This window comes from Sorex fumeus, unplaced genomic scaffold, assembly GCF_029834395.1.
Source record: "Sorex fumeus unplaced genomic scaffold, SorFum_2.1 ptg000037l, whole genome shotgun sequence".
Classification (NCBI taxonomy): Eukaryota; Metazoa; Chordata; class Mammalia; order Eulipotyphla; family Soricidae; genus Sorex; species Sorex fumeus.
In genome coordinates, this window is record NW_026606094.1 from 55,600,895 (window position 1) to 55,619,076 (window position 18,182).

An 18,182-nucleotide genomic window follows, 5' to 3' on the forward strand; every position below is an offset into this window, starting at 1 on the left:
CACTCCTGATAAGTCACCAAGTCATTGGGTCAAGAGATCATTTTGGAATCAGGAAATAACAATCAAACAACAAACCAAGAAACACCACCCAAACTTTTATGTTAATTTATAAAGCTCTGTTAGGTTAGTAAAGAGTAGGAAGAGTATAAAATAACAATAAATATATTATTAGGTTATTTAAAGTTAGTATCATAATATAATCAATCATGATGATACTATTCTGGCCCACCAAATTAGCCCTAAATATCAATTTTTATCTGTGTCCTCTAATATTTTTTCTTTTTTCTGGAATATAAATTTCTACCCTACTAACATAATATTTTGCATTTTTTAGCTTAAATAATCGGCAGTTAAAATTGCATTCCTGTAATTATAATTATAACTAATAGGTCTTCCATTTCCCATGTCATAATTAATGTCAGGCTTTATTAGACTATAATCATGCTGCTTTTTAACTTACCAAGTTTTTTTAAATTTTCACAACATTTGTGTTATATTAAATTAAGCAATAAAGGGTTCTAGAGACCTTCAAAGGAGGTCAATAACTGATCCTTTAGATACTGATGTAGGGTTACTGTTTCAGAATAAAATAGTTTCAAACTGTGGTATTTGTTCAGTAGCAGTACGTGAACATAAAAAAAGTGTGACTCAGTGATACATTAGACTTCCTTAAATGGCAATTTTTAATGTGCTCTCAGTAAAAATAAAAGATCTTATTATAACAACAAAGCAAAATATCTAATAGAGATTATACTTTTTAAATTATATCAACAAGTGTCAACTTATTTATAACAGCTAGGTGGCTAGTAAAATACCTTTCCATACTCAAAGATTAATATTTATTTCAGAGTCACAGGCAATACTGTTACCCTTTAAGCCACAATCAGAATATACATCTAACTGCTTATGTAAAACCGAGCTGTATGTCATTGATGATAATAAAATTAGAATTCAATGTTACAAAATCTTATTTAGAGGAGAGAAAAATAAATAAAAATTAACATTTAATAATTTTTAATTATTATTTTCTTTCTTTAGGGACCACACCTAGTGGTTCCCAGGGCTTTCCTCTGGATCTCTGCACAGGGGTCTTAGTAGTGCTCAGAGAGTCATATGTAGTACTGTGGATCAAATCAGGGTCAGCCATGGGCAAGGCAAGCACCTAAACTTTGTACTATCTTGTTGGCCTCTAAAATGAGATCTGAAACTGTGGTGAACTGAGTGAATTATGTCACCCCAAATTCATTTTTGAAGACCTGTGTTCAGTATGGGACTTGGAAGTAGTATCTTTGAAAGACAACTAGATTAGATGAAGCCATAAGTGTGCAACTTCATTAGAGTTCTTCATAAGAGGGCCAGGAATCAAATATGATGAAAACATCAAAGGTCAATTCTCATCCTCCTATAAACAGCTGCCCCTCGACCACTTCCTTAAACCTAGGTATAGACAGTGGAGCAGAGTTCTCTGTCTTCAGCAAACTGGATCTAAAACTAACATACTCTAAGCCTGAGCAATAGTAAAGCAGGCAGGATGCTTGCCTTGCACGTGGCTGACCTGGGATTCAATCCCTGGCATCACATATGGGCCACTTGAGAATAGCCAGGAGTGATCCCTGAATAGAGAGACAGTGGCAAGCCTGTGGCAACACTAGGTGTGACCTTAAATTCAAAATAAATGAACAAAATAAAAAAAAAACACTAAAACTCTGAAGTAGAGCTATTATCAGCTGGGAAGGAAATCATGAGTCCTGGATTATTGACACACTATCTAGCAGTAGATGAATGTCTTCCTCCTAGTCCTCAAGTCTTCTGGCAAAACAAGGCAGTGTGCAATCAAAGAATGCCAGAGAGAGGCTCTATGGTATAGGACTCTCTATTGCTAGATTTAAGGACAATTCGCAATAATTCAGGCAAATTTTAACAAAATTGGAAACTTAAGACCTGGAGTCAGTTTTGTTTCATCAGTGAAAGTTAAAACTTAAAGATTCTATAACTTTGTATCCAGTCAAAAGAATTATTATTATTATTATTATTATTATTTTGCTTTTTAGGTCACACCCAGCGATGCACAGGGGTTCCTCTTGGCTCTGCACTCAGAAATTACTCCTGGCAGTGCTCAGGTGACCATATGGGGATGCTGAGAATCGAACTTGGGTCAGCTGCGTGCAAGGCAAACACCCTATCCGCTGTGCTATCACCCCAGTCCCTCAGTCAAAAGAATTTATTTTATTTTAAAATATTTCCATGTCTACCACACCACACTATTTTAATACAGTAAACATATCAATAATATCTTGTAGGTACACATTATCCTTCTCATAACCATGTGCTTGATTTTATATGATTATTTTTTAAAATTTTTGATATGTGTGAAAAGTTCTCTAAGTTCAAGTTTATAGCCAAATAAACAGTAACGAGTCAAGTAATTTTTTAAAAAATCTCAAAATCAAATGTTGGCAAATAAGTTGGTTATATTTGGAATATAAATATAAAGCACTTATTACTTTTTTGCAACCCACCCCTCTGCATCTTAAAATACTACTTTGTGCAGCATTTCTGGTTCAGTAAGTATAAGTAAAGGTGAGTTCTAAAATGAAAAATGAAGATAAGTTTCATGAATAAACCAAACTGGTATTTTTGCTATTATGTGTATCATTCACCAATAATGTGAAAAAACAAAACCATAAATATAAAGCAATGTGATATAATACAAAAAATATTTTCTATAAGTATCATTAGTTACCAGTTTTACAACAAATGAAAAGAAAGCACAGAATCAGAAAAATAATGAGTGTTATTTTCTTGGGCCAAGAATATGTAATTTTGCTAACTGTAGTTCTCTTTGACCTGATTTCACTTCTATATACTCACTCAATCATTGAGTCATATAAAAATGGTTTGGTAGTCTTACCCTTCACATACAGAAAAAGATTCAACTAGGATAAAAATCAGAATATTACACACCAAAAATGTTGTGATGAGTGACTCAGTCTGATGAAAACACACACGCATGTGCACACAACACACATACACACACACACACACAACAGGGCAGGAGGAATTGTACAGCTGATAGGGCATTTAGCTTTCACAGGGCTGACCAGACTCAATTCCCAGCACTCACTATGGCTCCCTGAGTCTGTCAGGAGTAAGCCCTGAGCACTGCCAGGTGCACCACCCCCATCACAAAAAGGAAAGCCAAAGTTACACACAAATAAAGTCTCCTAAATATAACTCCATTAAAGCAGTGACCTACCTGAATCATATGCAAAATCTCTGGGTTCTTGTTTAATCATCAGCGGAGGGGGGAAGCTTTGGCTGGCTGGTCCACCAACCATGGTGTTGTGTTCATACACTGGGTCATGATACTCCTGCTTAAAGCCTTGAGGTGGGAAGGGGATGTTTGGTTCAGACATTTGTCGTTGATACATAGGACGTCCTTCCCTTGGCATCGTTGGCAGAGGAGGAAAGGAATTACAAGGCTCAGAAAGTTGGCGACGAAATCTGGGAAATAAGAAGGCATGTTTCAATTAAAACAGTAACATGTCATTATTTTTAAAATTCTGATACAATATATTTAACTTTTTGGTTGAAGAGCAAGATATCTATTGACCAGAAGTATAAACTTTTAAGAAAGACTAAATTTTTCTTATCTGGGTCAGTGGTAGGTGCATTTTGTTCAAATCATAACAAAAATTACATTACCCCTCTAAATAGTTCCTGCCACCACCACTTTAGTATATTAGAGTAAGTTAAAAGTGTGATTTCAATAAGGATAGTAGAACAGATTATTATAACAGCTAAAATGTTTAATTGGATCATTTACTAAACTTTCCATGATGATATCTCAAATTATTACATAAATATATATGTATACATACACATATACATGCAATACACATTAAAGACAAAACAAAAAAAAAACAAAAAGTCTGATATAAATGGGCAGATTCTATGATGAAACTGTATCAGCAAACAAAAAACCTGAACCGAATAAAAAAACTACTTTTAAAATTTAATTTTCACTTCTTTTATAATTAACTATGGGAATCCCAATCAATTCTGAAAGAAAAGAATGGAACAAATTCCCCCTAAGCCCCTACAGATGTGCAGGTTTCTTAAATTCTGAAGAGTATTGTAATTATATTTGTATTCTGGTAAATAACAAAACTGGAAAAGAAACTGAAATCCAAAGTGGTTTTTAAAACCTAACCTCTTCACTGTCAACAGTAACACATTAACAAATTAGCTTTCAATAGCTTTATAAAGTATGAGGTTTACATGAATAAGCATATGTATAGGATACATACATATATATAAAACATTAAAAAATGCAAAGAATATAGATTTGCTATTAGGTCATAGAAAAGATCTAAGGCCTTCGTATAAGCTAATAGTGAATCTCTCTGTTCCTTATTTGGCTATCCTCTGTAATGATTGGCTAATCACACACTCATTCAATTCTGTATTTCTCATCCATAATAACATTGACCCACCACAAAGATGTGGATTAATTAAAGATTTAAAAGTGCTCTAAAAATGCCCTAAGAGTGCTTAAAAATAACCTACCCAACATTTCAATGAGTAAATATAAGGCTATTAATTCCCATCCACCCCACCCCATCCCCAATGAAAACATTCCTGAGACTTTAATTTGGAAAGTTAACATTTAATTTTGGTAATGTTAAATAAAAATAAAGTAAAAGCTCAAGAATGGGAAAGCAACTGAGTTAGCATTTCTAAGAACACACTATGCTATGATTTAACTCTAGGCTCCCTGGATGCCATGCACTGAAATTTCCACCTACACCTGCAGAAAATAAACTTAGAAACTCAAATATTGCAAAACAGTAAGGCTGACTGGCACTGCATTCATTTCCCTTCTCTTGCTTATTTCATTAGCCAAAAAAAGAAACAGAAATTATCATTAAGAACTGTCAAGGAGTGAATCAGAAAATTGTAACTTGAAGTTAAAATAAGAAACCGGCTTGCTTGTGAAGCCTTAAAAGGAAGTTAATAATACTTATACTAAAAGCTTTGTAAGGAATCAAGTCATTTGTTTTTACGAGCCAACCTGATTGCAGCTGATACTCGTAAGAGCCATCCATACATCAAATACTCATGCTTCTAGAAAGCTAAAAGTTGGGGTCCGGTCTTATGAGTCACTGACCAATGGTAAGGATTACATGACTCAAGCACCTTTGGGAAGAACATTTATTATCATGTTGATGGGCTGTAGAATAACAAGTAACAGTAATTACTGGTAGGGAGACAGAGAAAAAGGTAGGATTCCTGCACAGTCGGATCAGGGAATAATGCCAAAGGGTTGACCTAAGGAGCAGAGTGAGTCTGAAGAACAGAAGTGGGGTATATAGACCAGTTGGTCTCAGAAGTATTTCCTGAGTGAGGAGGGGTATTTAAACCAGAAGGGGTATTTGGGGAAAAGATCTGTTCCCAGAGCAAATTTTTCCATCTATAACTTGAGGGACTGTTGTTTTGGGCTGGAATCCTTCAAGAAATCCTCCTCAGAAACATACGGTTTCAGAGGTTTTCCTGGGATTGGCCAGCTGGTACTGTCCTCAAAACTCAGTGGGGGGACATTGGGAAAAGACCCCAACCTTTCCTCTTTGAGTTCCGGGCCGGCTGTTCTCGGTCTCAAACATTTGACTTCAAGTAGAGAAATAAAAATGGATTTGGCTAAAGCATTCCATATGAGGTCACCTAGAAGTAGGACTGTTTGCCAGGCCCCTTCCATAAGAAATAACTGTACCACAAGCAAAACAGCACAATGAGTAATTGTGGTGCAGCAAAGGTCAGAAAACTGAGGAATCAAGAGGTCTAGGAAGTCAGCAGAAGAGGGTAAAATAAAACTTGCTTTTTTGGTCCATATTCTTTCCCCTCTCCAGCCCTTCACAATGTGCCTCTGTTTAATGGCCCACCCTGCAAACAGATCTCTTTCATCTGTATTTACAAAACTGTTTACACAGATGCTCATACCATTCTCAAATCGGCAGGGTGAAAAGGGAAAGACAATAGGACGCCTTTAATAACTAAAGCACAGAAGGATATAGTGATGGAAACAAAGATAGAAAAGATACAGCTTAGCCTCACATGGGAAAGAATGCTGTCATCTTATTCTCTAATAATCTAAGTTGCTATAATTTGAGATTGAGTCTCCTTTAAACACCCTATTCAATCAAAAGTAAATCTGAGTACTCTCTTATTTTCGGAAAGCAGCCAGTGGCACATCTTTTGGTTCCGCTGTTGATCTAGAAGATTCCTTTGGCTGAGTCATTTTTATGACAGTGTGTTAGAGCCAGTTTGCACTGGTTTATTGTTAAATCATGTGGAATTCTGTGAGCTAAATTATTAAACACAGCCACCAGTAAGAATGAAACTGTTCATTTACAAATGCTTTAAACTTATACTAGGGAAAATTATATTCAAAATGTAATACTTTCTAGTATGTTACATTTTACTACTAATTATGCTCTTAAGATTCTTTATTTAATTTGTCCAATGCCATGGCAAAGTACTGAACATCACTTTAAAATTCCTCATTCCGGCTTGTCACAGTGATAATTTATAATCAGCCATAGGGATAATGTTTACATTACCGATTCATCAAATATTGCAAACCAAACCTTTCAGTTTTTCTCCCACAGAGCCTGCTAAACATTTATCAACCAGCACAAAGTTTACTCTATATAAGTATAGGATAGACAATAAAGAAAGGATGCTGAAAATAGTCAACCTTTTTTTTTTATTTACATGAGTTTGTTCCTTTCTTGTTGTCAATACTCATCTTTTGTAACAGTTGCACCAAAGTTAGGTCCAGGTTTAGCTCCGGTTCTTGCCTTTCTCCAATCTCAGTAAAACTAATTCAGATTCATTTTTTTTACTTTAACTTTTCAGTGTCCAGGGTTATGCATATAAACATTAAATGTTCATCAATCGGAAATGATGAAAAATAGTTTCAATCAAGTTCTACTGCACAAAACTATATACAGCTAAACAACTCAGTTTAAGGTAAAGAAACTAATTCCATAAGCCATCTACTAAAATTAGTCTTCTACCTTTATAGAATAAGTACACACATATGCTCATAAAAATAGGATGATCTGATTTAAAGTTTAAGTGAAGCAGTTTAATTCAAGCAATGGGAAAGGAAAATGTTCAAATGTCAGTATATAGATTAATTTCCCATTTTAGCAACTAATTTAAATACTTATAAAAAAGTTTATAGATGACCTTCTCCACAAATTAGTTATGACTCAAGGTAGAGAAATCCTTTCTACAAAGATTTTTGCATATGTGCTCAAAATTACAATGTTCTCACTGGAGTTGATGATGGGAATTTCTCTCAGAACGCCAAAGAAAGTTTTTAAAAGATGGTACACTCAGATTACCTGTGGTCCATGGGGTAGCTATTGTCTTGGATGGTCTGTGATGGAGGGAGGTGAGCTGGGTATGTGCGGTCAGGTTTCGGAGTATGAGCTGAGTTTGGAGATGCATGATGTAGTGGGGACACTGGAGTGCTGGATGGTGTTGGGGGGTTGGAGGGCCTCATTCCCACTTGTGGCTTCTGATCATAGGCACTAGCCAGGGAAAAAAAGAAAAAAAAGAACATGAATTAGATATATTAGCTCAACTGGTTAAGTAAAATGCAAAGCACTTTGCATGCAGTAGGCTTGAATTAGAGATCCCCGGAAAAATAATGATCCTTGAGCACCACCAGGAGTGATGCATGCGAACAAAGCCAACAGGAGATGCTGAGCACTGTCAGGTTGCAGCTACCCGGAAGAAAAAAAAAAGCCATAGAAAACAAAAACTAAAATTCTAACCCATGAAAATTATTATTTTGAGGCTTAATCATAAGAAAAGCTACAATTTCACTTTTGTTTTTGCCTTCAGAACTTCAGATATCTTAAATATCACCATCTTGTTAAACTGAAATAAAGATATTTAAGATATAATCTCTAACAGAATAAATAGAAAATTTTATGCATTATGAACACACATATAAACAACTTACTTTAAGGAATATCACTACCAATCTATGCTGGATACAGCTCCTTACAAAAGTATGATCTATCTTTTCTAAATTATGAAGCAAGTTTAATACTATGCATCTATATTTTAAAATATTTTAGAACAAAAACTTAAATCAGTTTAATAAGGTCAAGAACACACCTGGTTGGTCTTTATGGTAGAATTTTAAGAAATAGTTTTGCTTTATTTTCATTCTTTTTATATGAAATGGGCTGGAGTGATAGCACAGCGGGTAGGGTGTTTGCCTTGCACTCGCCGGCCAGGCTGAATCGAGTTCGATTCCTCCGCCCCTCTCAGAGAGCCAGGCAAGCTACCCGAGAGTATTTCGCCTGCATGGCAAAGCCTGGCAAACTACCTGTGATGTATTCGTTATGCCAAATACAGTAACAAATCTCACAATGGAGACATTACTGGGCCCACTCACAATGGGAGGACAGTGCTACAGTGCTTATATGAAATAAATGATATTTGGTATCAACTTCCTCACATGAACAATAAAGATTAATGAGACAAATTAACATGTCTCTAATATATTTAAGCTTACTTGGAGTATAAGGATGAGTACAGAATAATGCTCCTAAAAACAAAATCGTATTGCCATCTTTTTGCTTCTAAACACAATCTCTCTCTCCCTACCTCCATCTCTCTCTCTCTCTCTTTCTCTCTCTCTCTTTCTCACACACACAGAGCGAGCTTGTTTTATGTGAAGTGAATTATTCAAGTTGTCTACAACAAAGTGCTTATTTTGTTATTATTAATGTAATCTCTGGAAGGTAAATTAACTAGCTTTTTTTTGGGTTTTTAGGCTTTCTTCTTTTTCTTCTTGTTATTGGGACACACCTAGCTTTGTTCACTGTGTTCAGGTTTACGCCTGGCTTTGCATTAAAGATCACTTGGTGGACCATATGAGATGCTGGGGATCAAACCCAGATCAGTCATGTGTAAGGTCAGCACCTACCCACTATACTATCACTCTAGTACCTTAATTAGTTACTTAATTGTAATCTAAAACACACTGTATTGGAAACAGATCTTACTCAAACTTTTAAAGAAAAAGTTAGTTCCAGGTTAAATTCTATATATTCCTTAAATAAAACATTTCATCAATGACCTTGTTCTTTAAAAAAGAAACGGTCCTTCAGAATTGACTCAGTTACGAATTAAGTTGATATAAATCACATCCATGTATAAACATACTCTACAGAAGTAAGGACGTATGTTTTTGGAACTATACTCTTACTTTTATTTCCCTTAATTTTATTGAAGTAATATTTGTTTATCCACATTGCTTTAAAGCAAAGTCAGTAAGATTCATAATATATCTACCTTTAAAGCAAAGTCAGAAATATTCATAATATTTCTTCATCAATATTTTGGTTTTTGTTGTTTTTTGGATTTGGGATCACACCAACTGTGCTCAGTTTACTTCTGGCTTTGTGCTCACGGATCAATTCTCGTGGGGCTCTAGAGACCCTAAGTAGTGCCAAATACAGAATACAGGTCGGTTGCATGTAAGGCAGGTCCCTTGCACATAAGGCAAGTCCCTTACCCACTTTACTCTATCTCCAGACCCGTTACCAGTATTTCCAAGTGAGAATTGAGAGCTCACGTGAAATGACGTGGCTGTCACAGTTCCATGGGAAATATAAAAAGATCTAGTTTCCACCCTAAATATTACTAATGCACATAAGAACTCTATCTTGAGATATACTTTTGTCCGGAATAGAAATTTTTCAATGAAAATTATTGGTCTTCAAGTAAAACCTCCAAATAGTCAGGCAATTTCTCCACTGTTAATTCATATATGTCAGTTATATTATACAAATAGTTGTTATACATTCACACTTCTAATCAATAGTGAAATGCAACATTTAAAAATTGTATTTGGTTAAATGAATTAAAAATTCTTCAATACGTTAATAACTTTTCTGTGAAGACAGAGTACTCTTTAGGAGAAAATGAAAAAGTTAAAACTTCTATAAAGGGGCTGGAGTGGTAGCACAGCAGGTAGGGCATTTGCCTTGCACATGGCGAACCTGGGTTTGATTTCCAGCATCCCATATGGTCCCCTGAGTACCGCCAGAGTAATTCCTGAGTGCAGAGCCAGGAGTAACCCCTGATCATCGCAGGTGTGACCAAAGAAGAAGAAAAAAAGCTTCTATAAAGATCAGATTGATTAATTTTTTAAATCTGAACTCACTATGCTTTATTAACAACTTTAAGAGATCTTTTCTAATAAATGCTTTGCAGTTTCAGTTGAGCTAGCTAATAATTTCAGAATCTAGTGTACCTCCTAGGAAAGCAGATATGAAAAACTAGTCTGCAAGACCAAATAGCAATAGAATATTCAAGCAGTGGTCAGCCTGGCAGAAGACTACACAAAAAGAAGTGCCTTGAATCATATATATCTTGGTTATAAAGAGCATATATAATAAATATATCAGGATATAAGAAAACCAACTGGATCATAAAGCATTATGAACTTTTAATCAATGCAATTTATAAAACTACAAATATTTACAATCATTTTTATAAGCTTCCAAATGAACCAAGAACTAAGTTTCTAGTATAAGTGAGAATAATGATATTCAAGATACAGAGCCAAACTGTTCTTTTTGCAATAACAGACCAATATGAAAAATATCAGACTGCAATTTACTTTGAAGTGTTTTTAATGAACATATATGTTATCAAATTTTCTAACAAATACACACTGTACTTTCACTGCTCCACCCTTTATTATCATCAGAAAGAACAACTGGCTTTTTAATGGATAATAGCCTCTGCTAAGCTTTATAAAATTCTAACTTTATTGCAACTCTCCATGAATGCATCGTATAGATCATCTGCAAAGCCTGTCAGATAACTAATGTACTGCTTAGACCTGCCAAATGTTTCATTTTTTTCTATAAACTCTGAAGTGCATAATGCATTCATTCTAATAAGAACTTCAATAGCTATTTGTGCCAAGTAAGACCCTCTTTTCAAACCCAAGATGCATCACTACAGCAGGAAAGCTACTAATGATTGGAATGAAAATTACTACTTTAAAATGATTCAAAAAGTGTGTGATCAGATAGTAAATGGTCTTCAGACTTCAGCTAAATGCATTACCTAATTAGCTTATTATTTGCTAAGAAGTTACTCTGATGACTTGAGATTTTATATTATTGTGGATATTTGTTTTAATAAGAATTACCATCCTTTACATATATTTATGACTTCTTGCTTTACCTGACATTGTACAGGCACTTTTCTCCATAGCTGAATTTAAAGGGCTGTTCTTGACTGCAGGCTGAGCCGAGTTCTGAACATGGACTGTGGGGTTCCTTCTTGATTTTCAATGGTAGGCCATGAAAAGCCACTAGGAAAAAGAAAAATCCACAAAAATGAAATAGAACAATGAATCAAGAATATCTATCTCTTGCGCTTCTCTTGATTAAAGTGCTATATACAGAAAGAATTACATTTAATTTTATTAAAAAATACTTTGGCAAACTTTGTTATATTTCTTTTCTGTTTTTATTATATAATAAAAGATATGCTTGACCTCTCATTACTCAAAGGACTCACTTATAATTTGCTTAGTTACATGAACAAAACTAGTATTTTGGTTTTCAGTGTTTCAAAACATTTCAAATAGGTATTTAATGACTAAGGCCAAAATACATTATTTAAGAATTAACTAAAGATCTAAAGTGATTTTTTCATACCATCTAAGGAAACTCAAATATACTACTAGTAATATCTTTTTGTTGGTGTATTTCTTTTGAGTCATACCCAGTGATGTTAAGATACTCCTGGCTCTGCATTCAGATCACTCCTAGCATAACTCAAGAGGACCATATGGGGTACCAGGAATCAAACTAGTACTACTAGAAAGATCTTAATATAATGATAAATGAACAGTCATAAAAGAAAATCCAGGTGAAGTCTCAGTGGTAATACTATGGGGTGAGTGAGGAAGAGGGAAGAAAATGACATTTCTGGAGTAGGAGAGAAGTACAGGGGTAAAACAGTAGCCCCAGTGGCAATGCAATGGGGGAGGAGTAAGAGGGTGACTTTCCTGAAGCAGAAAAGATAGTACAGGGGTACATGTAAAGTATATGTCCTGGGGCTGGAGTAATAGCTCAGCAGGTAGGGCATTTGCCTTGCACGTGGCCAACCCAGGTTTGATTTCCAGCATCCCATACGGTCCCCTGAGCACCGCCAGGGATAATTCCTGAGTGCAGAGCCAGGAGTGAACCCTGTGCATCGCCAGATGTGACCCTAAAAGCCAGAAAGAAAGAAGGAAAAGAAAGAAAGAAAGAAAGAAAGAAAGAAAGAAAGAAAGAAAGAAAGAAAGAAAGAAAGAAAGAAGGAAAGAACGAACATGGCCTGCATGGGGCCAACACCAGTTCAAATCCCAGCATTTCACAGTTCCTTCAAGCACTGCCAGGTATAATTCTAGCGGCCCTTAAGCACTACTATTTGTATCCGCGGCACACCCCTTCCCCAGCACCGCTGTGGTGGTCTACCCTTAGGCCCTCATAGTTAATCACTGGTCAAGAGTCACCAGGAGGGGTCCCTTGGCCTCTTAAGCACCACTACGAACATTCCTACATATCAATAAAAACTCAGCATCTTTATGGTCAAGTGCTTGCATAGAATAGAAAAGTACGTGTCTACCTACTAAACAAAAGTAGATAAATGAATGTGAAATTTGTGGAAATAGGTGTAAACATGTCACATATAATCTGCTATAAGCCAACTATTCTACCCAAAATATTTTCTTCTTTTTCATATAATAAATCTATTAATGCTTGCTGAAATACATAGACCATAAAATATGAAAGAATATATATGTATATTTATTTGAAGACGTATAAATGTATTTATTTGAAGAAACATCAGTAACACTATTTTCATCTTTAAGTGAACCCTAAATTATAAATATTTGGGATTATATAATAATCAGTTTTATAATAAAATAATTAACAAAGAGATAAAGTAAAAATCAATCTAGGAGAATGATCTGCATTTTTATGTACAGTATCAACCAGTATGAAGAAACAAAGAACACATACAAGGACACACACTCTAGAGATTTATTCTAACTCCTATAGAAACTGTAATCAAGCAATATTAAGTCTACATTCTATAAACAAAGATATGATGAGAAACTTTGTGGTTTGTGATGCCATTAATTTTGATTATGATCACATTATTACAAACATGCACTATCTTCATTGCCATGTATAATTTTAACGAAAACATTTGAAATCAAGACTACTAAGCTCCAAGGAAACAAACAGTACTTGTTGTTATGTCCACATAATTTTGACAAAAATGTTCAAAGCTCTGAATCATCTGAAAACCTAGACAAAAAGTTATAAAAAATTCACCCAAATTTGTTGTCTTTCACTAAAGCATTTTCCTAATATAATATGTGGCTAATATACTTTTCCAAAGCACAAAGTAGAGATACAGAAACAAAGGACAAATTACCAGTGTCTTTATATGCCAAGAAAGAGGGTGCCATGAGGGCTCATGTCCATTAACTTTAAAGTCAAAATGTTTTAATTTATTAACTATTCAGATAAAGGTAAATTTAGAACTTCAGTAAACAATAATATAAAGACTTGTTTGGATTCTGATTTGAACATGGGCCAGGAATAAAAAAATCTTAAATCAAGAAGTTCTTGCTAAATTTATTGGAAGTGCTAACAGAATAGCAGCTGTGCAAAAATATAGGTTTAAACATATGAGTTACTAAGTATTCACAGATAAAACAATAAGATGTATAGAATTTTCTTTAAAATAGCTAGAAAAACTTGTTTATGGGGAACAAATAAAATTTGAAAAATGATGGTAAGTGTTAAGATCTGCTTACTGGACAGATGGAAGTTCATTATATTATCTCTTTACTTTTCCCTAAGTCCTAAATTAGCATGATGAAAAGTTTTCAAAAGACAAAAGTTATCAAACTTTAAAGTAACACTGTGCAAATTGTGTAAGAAAATTCTATGTGTGTATACACTACTCTTTAGAACAACAAATACATTGCAACATAACATTAGTCATAGATATGCTCCTTTTGTTACAAGTGTTTTGATTTTTTATTTAGTTTGCATTTGTTACTCCTTTCGGCAGAGCCTGGCAAGTTCCCCACGGCATATTCAATATGCCAAAAACAGTAACAAGTCTCACAATGGAGACGTTATAGGTGCCCACTCCAGAAAATCGATGAACAACGGGTGGGCAGTGCCACAATGCAGTGCTTTATACTTCTTTGAAAATACATATCAAAATGTGCATACCCATTTAATTTTTACTAAATATTTAATTTTACATTTTCTTAAGAAAAAGAAGTAGCAACATACTTAATTTTAATTTGAAGACATAACATCATTCATTATACCTGAGAGATCACATCCAATTTTTAGGGGAATAAAAACAGTAAGACTTCAAGAGCTAATAAATATGCAGTGTGTTTTACACGTGTATCTGTCAAAATATCAGAGATGACTACAATCAAAAATAATGTATTGATATTTCTTATCTAACAGATAAAAAGTGATTAATGATCAGAAGACAAAAAACAACAACCAAACAAAATAATCTGTAAATCAGGCTACATCAAAGAGCTTCTCTTCAACAAAAGGGGCACTCGTAAAAGAGTTTGTCTTCAACAACAACAACAAAACACTAGTAAAAGAAGCTACAGACGTAAGGTATTCCCAGTAAACATCTTGAAAGAGAATTCACTGAAATAATAACAATTGCTATGCATTCAAGAACTGTAACAACAGTTCAATGAGAAATGGGCAAAAGGGACCAAGGATATGGCTCAGAGTGGTAGACGACGTGGCTGGGACACAGCATGGTCCTCAAGCATAGCCAGTGAGAGCCCCTTAGCAATATCAGGACTTGAGTACTGCAGAATTGGACCTCAGCATTCCCTTGTGAGGCCCACATAGACCAAGCATCTGGGAGGTAGCCCTATTTTAAAAATGGACTAAAAGACTAGGGAGATATTATGGGAATTAAAGCACTTGCCCTGCTCAAGGCCCCTCCCTCCTGATTTGTTCTCTGCCAACATATGTTAGCCGACACCTCCATCACCACCAGGAGTGACCATGAGCACAAAGTCAGGAGAAATTCATGGGCACTAACAGTTGTGGCCTAATTACAACAACAACAAGGAAATAATGCAAGGAGGCAAAGATTTGAACAGGCAGCTGGTAGAGAAAGACTGACAAAATAGCAAAAGAAACAAATGAGTAACAAAAAGCATACATTTAAAAGCTGTTACAGAAGCTGGAGGGATAGCACAGTGGGTAGGGCATTTGCCTTGCACAGGGCTGACCCAGGTTTGATTCCCAGCATTCCATGTGGTCTCCTGAGCACCGCAAGGGGTGATTATTGAGTGCAGAGCCAGGAGAAACCCCTGTGCATCACTGGGTATGACCCAAAAAGGAAAAAAAAAGCTTTTCCACATCATTAATCACCAGGAAATTATAACTAAACCCATATTCTCTTAATATGTCCACTATAATCGCTAAATTACAGAAGATTAGAATGAAAATTTTTAGGTTTTTGAGTCACACCTAGCTGAGCTCAAGGCATATTGCTTCTGCACCTAGGGATCACTCCTGGTGTGTTCAGGGAATCATATGTGGTATTGCTGGTCAAATCAAGGTTATCTGTGTGCAAGGCAAGAACTTTAACCACTGTACTATCTATCCAGCACCAGAAATAATAAATTTTTAAAGCTTTTATATATTCTACTAATGCAGTGGCAACTACTATCATAAACAAATGCATATTAAATTATGATTTAATAATTATATCCCTATAAGATGGCATATACTCTCAAGAAACAAGTAAAAGAATGCTCAAAACAGTTTCATCCGTAAGAGTAAAAACTGAAAACCCAAATGTTTGCAAGAAAAGTAATATAAAAATCACGCATATTCATGGTATGGAATACTAAGCAGGAATGACTATTTACTGACAGATACAAAAGCTTAGATAGTCTCACAGGCGGTGAGGAAAGAAAGCCAAATATAGAACTTTATTCCATACATGATTTTCAAGAACAAACCAAATAAAGTTATGTTTCAGGAGTATCAGTTCTGTTGATGGGATGGAATATTAATAACTGGGAAAGGGCACTAGAAACCTACAGCACTAAAAGTACTTTACATCTTGCTCTGGGTTGTGATTATATAAAATGTACATCTTGCATATATAAAATGCATCAAGTTGTACACTTGATTTTAGAATATAATCAATGCACCCCTCAGTAGCAGATTTTTTATGTGAGAAACATTAAGCAATTCAACACAAATTAAGATACATGAACATGTCTTGCCTCCTCTTGTTCCAGGAGACATATCAGAAAATTAATCCAGGAAAGATAACGGAGGAATGACAATTCTGCTATCAGTACATCAGGAATGGCTGTGAGCCTGATAGTAGCCTTCAATCAGGATGTCTACATACCAACCTGTAAGCAAAAAGGCATGATTGTTTGTAGCAGATATGCTTTCAAGCATTCTACTACTGTGGGGGGCTGAATGAAAAGCATAGGAGTTGAAGTCTTAGCCTTGTACACGAATATCCCCAGTTCAATCCCTAACACTGCACTTGGTCCCCAAAGCACTGTCAGGAGCGATTTTTGAGGATAGAGCCAGGAATAAGCCCTGAGAATCTTTGGCTCTGGCCCACACCACCACCCTGCCATACACACAAAGACAAAATACATTGAAGCCATAGTGCTTTCAGACAAGTCCCATGAACATTCTAAAGAGATACTGGAAAAAAAGACAGTGCTATCATATGTAACTTGACTAGATGTAGGATCCCTGAATATAGTCACCCACCAACTGAAAAAAAAAGAACTGAAAAAAAAAAAGATAGCCAGACTGCATATATTAAATATTAAATTGTGCTACCCTCAGAAATTCTTTTGTTGGTGATCTAACATCATAACCTCAGTATTTGACCTTATTTGGAGAATTAGCTTGGATGAGGTCATTGGAGTAGGACCTAACCTCATTATGACAAGTGTCTGAGCAAGAGGAAGAAATCAGAACACAGACACACGGACACACTTTTATAGAGAATACACATGTGAAGGTGAGGACAGAAATCAGAGTAATACTTCTATAATCCCCACTGGAAGAAAAGAAGAGGAACGAAAAACTTTCTCTTCCCATTCCTAAGAACCCTGCAGATGCCTACAGGTCATACATATATGGCTTCCAGAAGTATAGACAATCCAAAACAAAAAAGAAAACCAAAACCAGTTTTTTTAAGCTACCCCGTATATTTGATTATGGAAACCTACACAATTAATATACTACTCTCAGAAATTCTGATTCACTAAACTGAGATAATGTTTATCCCGAGTCTTAAACCTATAAAAATTCCCAGACCATTCTCATAACAGGGTAAATTTCAAATATCTGTAATACTCGGCAACACCTACATCCAGTACATTGTATTCAACAAGGTTCAGCACTTCAAATGACTTTAAAGGGGGGGCGGGGGGAGAGCCTAGCAATTTTTATTTTCCTTAGATACCAAAAACTCAGCAATTCTCACAGGTTCACCAACTCCAGCAGTCCAGAACATCCTCTCCACAGCACACTCAACATGTGTGGGCCTCAAATCACAATGCATCTTAGAATGATGATTATTTTTTTTAATCATAGGCCAAATAAGAAATCCAATAAATTTGAGTTGGCTAGACTTTATTTTTAATTTGGGCATGTGTGTGGAGAAGAAAAAGTAAGCCAACCTCGAGTTTTACACTTTGTCAAGAACTACGTGCTAACTAACCCCTCACCCCCACCCCACTCCCGTTCACTATTCTGCTTCCAAGAGATTCTGCGTCACAAATACGACTTCACAAATTTATTCATAAAGAAGAAAGGCTAGTGGCTTCTACCATGGAGGGCTGAGCTGAGGACTGGGTATTTCATCACAGGAGTATGAGCGTCTGTTAACAGGCAGTTTTCCAGCCCATTGGCACCAGCACGAGTGAAAGCAGCGCATTCATTTTGTGCAATTTGCTTTACCTTCCCACATGGAGTTGGTGCATGTAAAAGGCTGTTAAGTACTAAATTATTCCTTATCAAATC

At 35.5% G+C, this 18,182-nt stretch overlaps 1 protein-coding gene across 4 annotated transcripts in view; it reads right to left on the reverse strand.

Annotated features, from left to right (window-relative positions):
* The window catches only part of ETV1 (ETS variant transcription factor 1), a 99,608-nt gene that overhangs the window by 32,509 nt on the left and 48,917 nt on the right, over positions 1 to 18,182 (reverse strand). For all 4 annotated transcript variants that reach the window (XM_056118307.1, XM_056118308.1, XM_056118306.1 and 1 more), the window contains 3 exons: positions 11,287 to 11,416; positions 7,410 to 7,598; positions 3,257 to 3,504 (listed from right to left, as the gene is read on the reverse strand). In XM_056118307.1, coding sequence (XP_055974282.1) covers positions 3,257 to 3,504; positions 7,410 to 7,598; positions 11,287 to 11,416 — 567 coding nt within the window. The remainder of the gene's footprint in view (positions 1 to 3,256; positions 3,505 to 7,409; positions 7,599 to 11,286; positions 11,417 to 18,182) is intronic.